General features: G+C 28.4%; 4 protein-coding genes across 4 annotated transcripts; 1 reads left to right on the top strand and 3 right to left on the bottom strand.

Annotated features, from left to right (window-relative positions):
* Positions 1-733: 733 nt before the first annotated feature.
* Positions 734-3,223, bottom strand: ENU1_089290 (ribosomal RNA large subunit methyltransferase J protein; the record flags this gene model as incomplete). Its single annotated transcript, XM_008858970.1, has 1 exon — positions 734-3,223. One exon carries the CDS (start codon positions 3,221-3,223, stop codon positions 734-736), a length of 2,490 nt encoding a protein of 829 aa, XP_008857192.1.
* A 1,926-nt stretch (positions 3,224-5,149) lies between these two features.
* Positions 5,150-5,660, bottom strand: ENU1_089280 (hypothetical protein; the record flags this gene model as incomplete). The annotated part of the gene is made up of 2 exons (XM_008858969.1): positions 5,150-5,586; positions 5,645-5,660. 2 exons carry the CDS (start codon positions 5,658-5,660, stop codon positions 5,150-5,152), a joined length of 453 nt encoding a protein of 150 aa, XP_008857191.1.
* A 155-nt stretch (positions 5,661-5,815) lies between these two features.
* Positions 5,816-6,868, bottom strand: ENU1_089270 (hypothetical protein; the record flags this gene model as incomplete). The annotated part of the gene is made up of 1 exon (XM_008858968.1): positions 5,816-6,868. The coding sequence occupies one exon, from the start codon at positions 6,866-6,868 to the stop codon at positions 5,816-5,818; it is 1,053 nt and encodes a 350-aa protein (XP_008857190.1).
* Positions 6,869-7,861: 993 nt separating this feature from the next.
* ENU1_089260 (DENN (AEX-3) domain containing protein) lies at positions 7,862-9,929 on the top strand (the record flags this gene model as incomplete). Its single annotated transcript, XM_008858967.1, has 2 exons — positions 7,862-8,500; positions 8,592-9,929. 2 exons carry the CDS (start codon positions 7,862-7,864, stop codon positions 9,927-9,929), a joined length of 1,977 nt encoding a protein of 658 aa, XP_008857189.1.
* Positions 9,930-10,168: the final 239 nt, after the last annotated feature.

Here is a 10,168-nt window from a genome sequence, read left to right as displayed (position 1 = left end):
CTTATCACTTTGTCTTAATAATACCAATATATTCAATTCAAAATTATTATTAATAAATATACATGAATAATTGATAAATAAATAATACTCTTTCATAATAAATACTTCATGAACAATCATTATAACAAATATTAATAAATAATAACCATCAGTATTGAATTGGTATTGTTTCATCAAAACAACATCATAACCAAATAATAATTGATGACTCAATTATTTGATTTATTTTAACGTTGTGTATAAGTTTCTGAATTTAAATCTTTAAACACCCTAACCTTGAATAAATAAAATACAAAGTCTAATAAAAATAACATTTTTTACAACAAAATATTATGTCTAGTATAAATATCTATTCCTTGTTATAGGCTTTTCAATGAGATTGAATCTTTTCAATAGTCTTTCATTCTGATACCCTTAGGAAAGTAATCTTAAAAATTGAATTTATTTATTTGTTACTTTTTAAATGAACAAATCATTTAAAGAATATCCACCTCATTTACCTATTCAAGAATTTGAAGAATTTCCCAATATTCAAATTACTGTAAAAATGGCGTTAACAAAAAAAAACTTACGTCGCCATTTTACAGAAAATAATAATGGATTATCTTTCTGGTTAGATTCTGTTTCATCCGTTTCCTCTTCTAGGCATTCTCATTACCAATAAATAAAACATGTCTCAGTTCATTGTAATTCCAAAAAAAATCAATCAAAATTAAATATTTGTTGTTAGTCTTTATCTTCTTTTAGCAAAACTTTTCTTTCCTTTTCCTCCTTTCTTAGCTTTTCCTTTTTCAATTCGTTTCTTAGCCCTTAATTCTTTTTTCATTCTTGGATCAACTAATTTCATTCTTCCTGATGATCCTCCTACTGTCTTACCTGTCTTAGAACTAACAAACCTAACACCTTCATGGGTAGAGAATTTTTTGTTAAGTTTTTTTGCTTTTTTGGTAAGAATTCTTAACTGCTCTTTTGAATTCATTTCACCATCTCCCTCAATTTTTGATGCTTGTTGCTCAAGGGCTCTCATCCTTGTTTGTAACTTCTTTTTCTTTCTAGCCTCTGCTTCCCATGCCTTCTTTATTGGAGCAGAATCAATTTCTCTTAATCTCCTTCTCATTGCAGCTACTTCTTCTTTAGTTTCTGGTAATGTTAATTTATTATGTTCTTCTTCTTCATGCCTAAACCAAGCTGGTGTGTCTTCGTCTTCTGGTAATGTCCATCTTGAAATATGTTGTTCTAATAACCGTTTCTTTTGTTTGGGATCTTTTACTATTCTTCCTGCAACAATTAATGCTTGACTAAGTTTTTCTTTTCCCATATGAGGACCCCAATTTAGTTCATCATCCTCTTCACTTGATTCATTATCCTTATTGCTATCTTCAGTCTCTTCATATTCATCACTTTCTCCATCCTCAGATACAACTACTTCATTCTCTTCTTTATCACTATCTTCTTTTATAACCTGATCTTCTCCCTGAACCTCTTCTTCATATTTATCATCAATCTCATTTTTCACTTCTCCTTTTAACTGTTCTTCTTTAGCCTGGTCTTTCTTTAAAACCTCTTCTAAAATACCCATTTGAACAGAAATATCATCCATTCCATTTCTGCTCCACCATAAATCTTCTTTATTGTTTTTTCCTTCAGAAGATAATATTCCTTTTTGATGTACAACATCATCAATCTCTTCAATAACTTCTTCTCTTGGCTTTTGATCAGCTTGACGGATAATGTCTCCATCATTAAGGCTCGATTGAACCATCACACTCCGTTTCATTTCACCAACTTTAGCCAATACCTTAACTTTTCCTCTTCTCTCAAGGAATTCTTTATACTCCCGTTCGAATTGTTCATCTAAGCGTTGGTCATATGTCATTTGTTCTAGTCTTTCTTGCTCAGCTCTTTTTTCGTTTTCTTCTTCTTCTTTTTTTCTTTGCTCTTCTTCCTCTTCTAATTCTACAGGATTAGTCATATTAAAGAAGTTATCTAAATCTTGTTGATTCTTTAAATCGTCAATACTAAATAGTTGATCAACCTCATCATATCCACTTGAATTGGCGATATCCATTCCACCCTCTTTAATTCTTTGCTCTTTTCTTTTCTTTTTTTCTTCTGCACGTTTTTGTTTTGCTGTTTTCTTATTTTTAGCTATTTCCTCTTCTCTTTCTTCTTCTTCCTCTCTTTCTAGTTCCTTTTGGAGCTCTTCTTGTTCAGTTAATATCTTATCCTCAATTTTCATTTTTTCTTCTTCGGCTTTAATTTTATCTGCTTCTTCTTGTTCTTTCTTGATTTTTTTGACAATGATATCTCTCCATTTTAATAATAACTTTAATTCAGCTGACCCAAGCATTCTAATGTCGCTCCCATATCCTTTAATATCTTCTGTAACAGGTAGTCCTTCATCAAATTGAATAGCAGTGTGTGTAGCTAACCATGCTTTTGGGTCTTCTGCTTGTAAGAATTCTTTTGCATTACCAACATTATAAACTAATGCTTTTGAAGTATCATAACCTTGAGGCTTAGGACGTTTAGTACTAAATAAATCAGGTACTTGGGTTTCTTCTTCTTTAGCAAAAACAAATTTTGGATCGAGTAAATTAGGGTCATACTTAGAAGGTGCTAAGAAATCTTTACAAACTAAATAAACTTCAGCAGATGTATTACGAGATGCAGGAGGTTTAGTTGCAATAACAGACTTAAAGAATTTTTCAAAAACAAAAAGAATAGCATAATAATCTTGTGACCTAAAGACTTTTGATATAAACCATCCTCCTTTTTTTAAAAATGTTACTGCAAACTTTAATGCTGCAATACATAATTCTGATTGAGTGTATGCATCTTGAATCCAAGATTTTCCCATGTTTGGTGAACCATCATGTAACACTACATCGGCATGTTCTCCTTTCATTAATTTTTTCATTTCAGCAAAACACATTCCAGTTGTAATATCCCCTACATATGTTGTACATCTTGGAATTGGTAATATTGGCTCTAAATCTACTCCAAAAATTTTGGATTCCACTGGCATTTCTTTGGTTGCTACTTGACACCACCCTCCAGGGGCTGCACATAAATCAATTAAGATATGTGCTGAACTTAGAAAGTCATATCTTTTATTCATTTGAACAAGTTTAAATGCACTTCTAGCTCTATAACCATATTGTTTAGCTAAGTGATAATACTTATCTAAACGTTCTTTGCCAGCTTTTCCCTCTTTTCCCATTTCAAATAATTACTATTTTTTTTCTTTCTTTTTATTTTTTTTCTTTCTTTTTTATTTTTTTTTGTAGAAATAGGGTTTTTTTATTAGTTTCGTTTTATTATTTTTATAATTCTTTTTTATTGTGTAATATAAAACAAAAATTTATTAATAAAAATAAAAAAAATGTTTTATATTTTTAAAATACTTTTCAAGTCGAACAAAAAGGAAGTTAAAAACATCATTCAGTATTTGAGGAAAGAAGAACAATAATTATACGAAAAATAACTTTATCAAGAAAAGTAGTTAATTCAAAATGAAATTAAAATACAAATAAAAACACAGATAAATTATTATTATTATTATTTCATGCTAAATATAAATTATATTTTCATTATTAAGAATTTATCATAAACATAATCCTGGATTATGTGAACGTTCAACAACGACTTCTGGATCGGATAGAATTGAACTATCCCCATCATCAGAGTATCTTTCATGATTACACAATATATCTAATATTTCATCTTCAATTTCCATTTCTTGAATTTCATATATTTGAAGGTTATAAAATAATGGTGCTGATAGTGTTTTAATTGGACTTATTGAAGAAACAATACAAGTATGATGTCCCATATTAGTACTTTTTTATTTTTTTAGATGAAGTTTAGTTCCAATATTCTTTCTTTTTATATATTTGGATATAATAACATAAAAATAATCTGAACTTCGTTTCAATAAAAGAATAGTTATAATATTTAGAAGTAAAATCCGATTTTATTTTAACTATTCAGTGTCAGTCATAACTATTTTTTTCGTTATATTTTTTTAAGGAAGGATTTTTATTCGAATAATGAAGTTTCTATTTTTTTGTTTTTATCATTCATTCGCCATTTTATTTTTAAATATTGTAAGTTTATATCACATATATATTTTTAGAACTAGCTCTTTTGATTTTTTCTACTATTTTAAAAAAGTTAGTTCAGTGTTATAATATTATAATCCTAACATGTCAATCTTAATGCTGCGTGTTTCTATGAAAATTCAAATGATATATTCTTCCTTTTGTAATTTTCTTTTCTTCGAAATTTATTTATTTAAAGACCAATTAGTTGATGTTGTTATTCTAAAAATTATTTAATCTGTTTTCAGTACATCAAATATTCTATTAACACTAATGTTCATTAGTAGTTAATGAGAAGAAAGGATATTGGATGTTGGCTCTTTCTCTAAATCTTATCTGAAACAATACACTAAAATAAATCTAATATAACTACAACACTTTAAATTCTTCTTTAAACAGATGTATTATTTGAAATATTATGGTGGTTGTTTAATTTGGCTTGAATGGTTTAAAAGTTTGTCTAAGAATAGGTATCATAACTAATACCCTTTTATTTATTTTTGTTAAAAGTGGATTTGCATTCATTCTATATATTAGAAACAACTAGTTTCATTGTTAATGAATTTTCTTATTTACTAACAGCACGTTACAATCTTTGTTGTCAATATTAAAATGAAATTATACTTCAATACTTCTTTTATCAAAAATAGTTTTAATGATTTATAAAAATTTCATTATGAAACAAGTTAAACAATAAAACAACTATCAGTATTATGTTTGCTATGATTTCTAACAAATACAAATACATTGGTTAATTTTTAAATAGATATTTTCAACTACAGAATGATTAATGAACTTTAGAATAACTGCAAAATAAATTAATCCAAAAATCCATTCTTTGTTCTTTTATATTCCTGATAAGATTAATTTAGCTCTATTGACATTAAATGGTATTGTTAATATAAAAGTGTTCAGAACAATACCAGTTATACAATTATCTTAACAAAGCTATATTATTTCTTTCATTTATGAAAAAAAAATATAACCTGGTTAAATGAAAAAATTAAAAACAAATTTGAATAAAAGCAATCAATGAAACTTTTTTCTCAGTACAAGTCTAATAATCTTCTTGATAGAAGTCTTCGTGAACTGTGGGCAAGAGAGGAGGGAAGTCTCCTTCTTTCAAAGGCTCTTTGTCTGTAACGTCGTAGAGCTAATAAATCCTCAATAAGAGGATCTTCTCTGAATCTTCTTTCATTTCTAATTCTTCTTTGTTGATCAAAAGCACGTTCTTTTTGAACCATATCATCTAACAATGCCAATCTTTGAAGTCTCTCTAGTCTATCTAAACGATCTAGTCTTCTTTTTAAATCATCAACTTTATTAAATTGGTTATTTCTACGTGGTTTCATACGGTCAGATAAATGCCTTCTTTGGTTTCTATCTCCTTGACGTGTTTTTCTTAATCTTCGTTTTAATTGACTTACTTGTCTTTTCTCTTGAATTTCCTTTTTACGTTCAGCAGTGCGTGGTGGAAGTTTTTCTATTTGATTAACAAAGTCATTCTTTCATCTTCAAGAACATAAAAAATAACTACAAACCGTATGTTCCAGACATCTTGTTAATAATGAAGTGTTTTTTTTTAAGTTCTTTAATAATTTATTTTTTTAATTTTAAATTTATAAAATAATACATAACACTCTTTTTCTCCCCTTTTTATTCTCTTTATTTATTGAAAAAAATATTTAAAAACACAATTCATATTAAATCAATCAATTCAATTTTTCTAAAAAACTTAAATAAGATGCTGGAGGTGCTTTAATATCATCTAACAACCCCTCATTTCCTTCACATCTTCTTTCTATTCTATTTTCAAATCCTCTTCTTGGACTACGTCTTCTCTCCCGACGGTCTTGATAAAAAGATGAATGCCAATCCTCTTTTTCATTTAAATTTCTTTTCCAAAATACACCAACAATATCATCATAAATTTCATGATGGTCTTTCATAAAATGATTTAATCGGTCTTGTCCAGTAAATTGTTGATGACACAATTTACATTCAAATGTTTTTGTTAGTACATCAGGATTATTATTTAAAAATTGGTTGAAATCAACAACTCCTTCTTTATTTGGTTCTTTTGTTATTTTTTCATTTATTTCAAATGTATTGTCTTCTGTTACTGAATTCATTATTTCATCAACACATTTCATTTGATCAAATCCCTTTTTTGCTCTCTCAATATTACTAATATCAATTTCTTTCCATCTTCCATCTTCTTTTGAATGGTCATGACCACCACAGTCATTTTCAAGACTCCACAATGAGGTATATCTTTTTCCACAATAAATACAAAACAAATGAACATATCTACACCAATCAGCATCATTAATATCTCTTGGCTTAGAAAGCTCCATTAACTCATCTAATCTCTCTACCTTTTTCCATATACTTCCACAACGAATTGGTATTCCTCTAACTGGACCATTTGGATGAACTTCTTGAGCATCAGGGAATGCAGTTATAAATGATGCTGAATCACAAGGAAATATAGCAACAATTGGTAGTTCATTATCATTACCAACACAAACCCCATTATGACTTATAATATCTTGAGAAGGTACAGACTTTGACAATTTATAAAATAATGGAGTTGATGGATGGTTTCGTTTATATAAAGATCCCATTCTTTGAGAATATCGCTGTTGAGAAATAAATGAATTTTGTAAATGAACAGGATGAAATGATAAATCGTATGTGTTTGTGGTAGATGGCTCATGGTTTTCAGGTGATGAAGACCTAAATGATGAGTGTTGTGAGTACATGTTCATTTTTTTAAGTTCTTTTTAATTTTTTTTTCTTTCTTAAACAAAAAAAAATCTGTTCAAAAAAATTGACCTTTTCTTTTATTCTAAGTACTTTAATTTAACTAAAAAGAAAAAAACATTAATACATATGAAAGTTAGACCAATAAACATAAATTATTTTGTAATTAATTGTTCACTACAAGAACTTAGTTGTTGATGATACTCTTTTTCTAGTTTTTCTAATGTTGAATTCAATTTAGTTTGAACTCGTTTGAGTGCCTCTTTTTCATCACTAAATAAATTGTTTCCTTTTGGAGTTTGTTTCCAATTGGGTGGTGGAATTGGTTTGGTTGATAATGCTTTTACAGCACTTTCATTTGGATTGATGAATATAAATTGGTCATAACACACATGAGAAATAGCACTCTTCTTTGTTTTATCTTGGTTAAACAACTACATGTCAACAATATGTTATATTAATAATGAAAATAAAACAAACAATAATAAAATGTTTGAATGTTATTTGTCCTAAATTGTACTTGAAAGAAATTTCAATTACAGCCTCAAACTCACCCCATCCTTGTTCAGTAATTTCATATGGTGGTTGTGAAATCCCTAAAAATTGTTATATTTTAATTTTCTCATACACAGTAAAAACAAACGTCGATGTGGGTTTTGGAATGATTCATGAAGATGAAACGTTACTGAGTCAATAACATTAAATAACTCTATATCTTCTTCATTGAATGGTCGAATAAATAATGTCCAGTTGTGAGTATTGTTAGAAACAGTCTTCTTCAATGGTGTTGATTCATTTCCGTATAACACTCGTTTTGTAATTTTTATGCTCATTCAATCCTTTTTTTGTTTTTTGGTTTGTTTTAAAGTTTTTTTTTTGTTTAGTCTTTTTATTAATATAGTTATTTATAACAATATTTTATGGTAAAAAATGAAAAGAATTTTTGTAAAAGTATAGAAACTTGAAAACATAAAATCTGTTGTAGATAGATAATGACTGAAAAAACTGGTTTACCTTTTAGACATGGAATGCTAGTTGATGAAATTGTATTGATAAGAATAAATGACTTACTCTCATTTGATGGAAATGAAGGTGTGTTTAATATAACTAATAGAATACCAGACAACACGATTTTGGATAAAACTCTTTGTACGTTCACATTTCCTGATCATGATCTCAGCAGTTCATCTAAAAAAGAAGATAAATTTACATTTACATTAACAGAACTTGATGGGAGGAGGAGATATTGTCATTGTAAAAGAGAAGTGTATCAACGGTCTTATTGTTTTTGTATCATTTCATCACATCCTTCTTTCACGTTGTTTAGTAATATCTTAGACTTTCTTAGTCAAAACATTAATTCAAAGTATTTAAATGATATTTTCCTTGATCTATTCAATAAACAATTCCCTGAAATCAATCAGACAATTACTAATGACATACCAAATTCTAAAAAATTCACATACACAATTAAACGTATAGAAGACACTTTATTTGAACCTAATTTTATTACTCCATCTTTATTTTTAAATATGTTTGGTGCTTCATTATTTGTAGATATGTTATCTCATCTTCTTCTGGAGAGGAAATTTATTTTTATTTCTGAGTCTTTACAGTTACTTAGTTCTTCAGTTCATACCTTCTCAAGACTTATTTATCCATTCACTTGGCAGGTTTGTTTTAGAGTTTTCATAACTGTTCTTTAACTCTTATCTTTTCTAGCATGTTCTTATTCCAATTCTTCCTCCTGATATGTTGTCTTTAGCATTTGCTCCAATGCCATTCATTATTGGTTGTACCTATTCTACTTTTCTTCAAATGGTTGAAGAAGTTGAAATTAATGATGTTTATGTTTTTAATTTAGATACATCAACATTTCTTTCTTTTCCTTCTCATCCACTCTTATTAACAAGTGACCGTTCTGTTCAATTAAGGTCTCAATTAAACAAGTTACAAAAAAGTATGGAAACTGAAAAAAAGTCTGTTCTATTACAATCATCAGATTCTGCCATTTCATCTCTACTCTTAGACTTTTATAGATATTCCTTTGGTTTTTATGTCTCAACATATCGTGAAAAAGTTAACCAAAAAACTCTCCAAAAAGTGAAAGGTTTTGATCTTACTAATCCAAAAACAAACCCAGACAAAACAGGAAGGACATTCTTTCTTGAATTCCTTAATAGTCAAATGGCAGACATGTATTTCTCTGAAAGAGAAAAACAAGTTATTGAAGGAAAAAATATAAGAAAGTTATGTCCATTACTCATTCCTTATAACTCTAATCCTATTTTTGAAACACCATCAAGTTATGGCTATTACAACACCAAATGTGTTAATTGTCATAGCACTATCCTTTCACAATCACCTTGTTGTATGTTAGGATCATTACCATGCCACTGTTGTTGTTATCGGTGTTTGTCTTGCTTTAGGATTATGCTTGGTGACATCAAAGGGGATGTAAATCGTATGATTTGTACATTATGTATTGAATCAAATTCTCAACCAAAACATAGAACCACTGAAGAATATCAACAACTGTTAAGTAAAAAATATCGTACAGCACTAGGCAATATATCACAAATATTATCCCAAAAATCAAAATCATCAAAAAATGTAGCTTCAACACCACCATCAAATTCCCAACATGCTACCCCTTCAATTACACCAAGATATGACAATACTGATACTAAGTCAATTAAGTTGTTTGATTTTTCCAATGCAAAATCTCATTCAACCCAACCAACAATTGCTTTTGATTTAGTTAGCACTTCAACAGACGAATTGGAAAACGAAGACCTTGTCATAAAAGAAAAGAAACTAGAAGAATCTAATAATACTCCTGACCAATCCAACGATAAAAATCTTAATAACGAATTGTTTGATTTTGGTCAGCACATATCAACACCTCCATCAACACCAAATTGTCCTCTATCAAAAAGTTCAATAAATGAGTCTGGCTCTGGGACATTCATATCTGATAGTATTAATACTTCTATTTCTCAGCAACAAATAAAACCCCAACCCACAAACGTCCCTTTGTTCGATTTTACTTTACTTTAATTCACTTCCTTTCAAATAAAAATTTATTCAATTATTTCATTCACTAAAATGAAAAACATTATCCTTTTTTCTTGAAAAAAACAAATTGACATTTCCATATGAAAAAACTCTCTATCATTACTTTATCTACAAATAGGGTTTTATTCATATTGAGAAATAATAATTACTTCAATCTCTTCATATCTCTATTTCAATCAGGGAATTTTTTCCATCATATCCCATATGAGAAGATTCTTTTT

This window comes from Entamoeba nuttalli, assembly GCF_000257125.1.
Source record: "Entamoeba nuttalli P19 unplaced genomic scaffold asmbl_4004, whole genome shotgun sequence".
Taxonomy (NCBI): domain Eukaryota; phylum Evosea; order Mastigamoebida; family Endamoebidae; genus Entamoeba; species Entamoeba nuttalli.
This window is presented reverse-complemented; position numbering and strand designations above follow the sequence as displayed.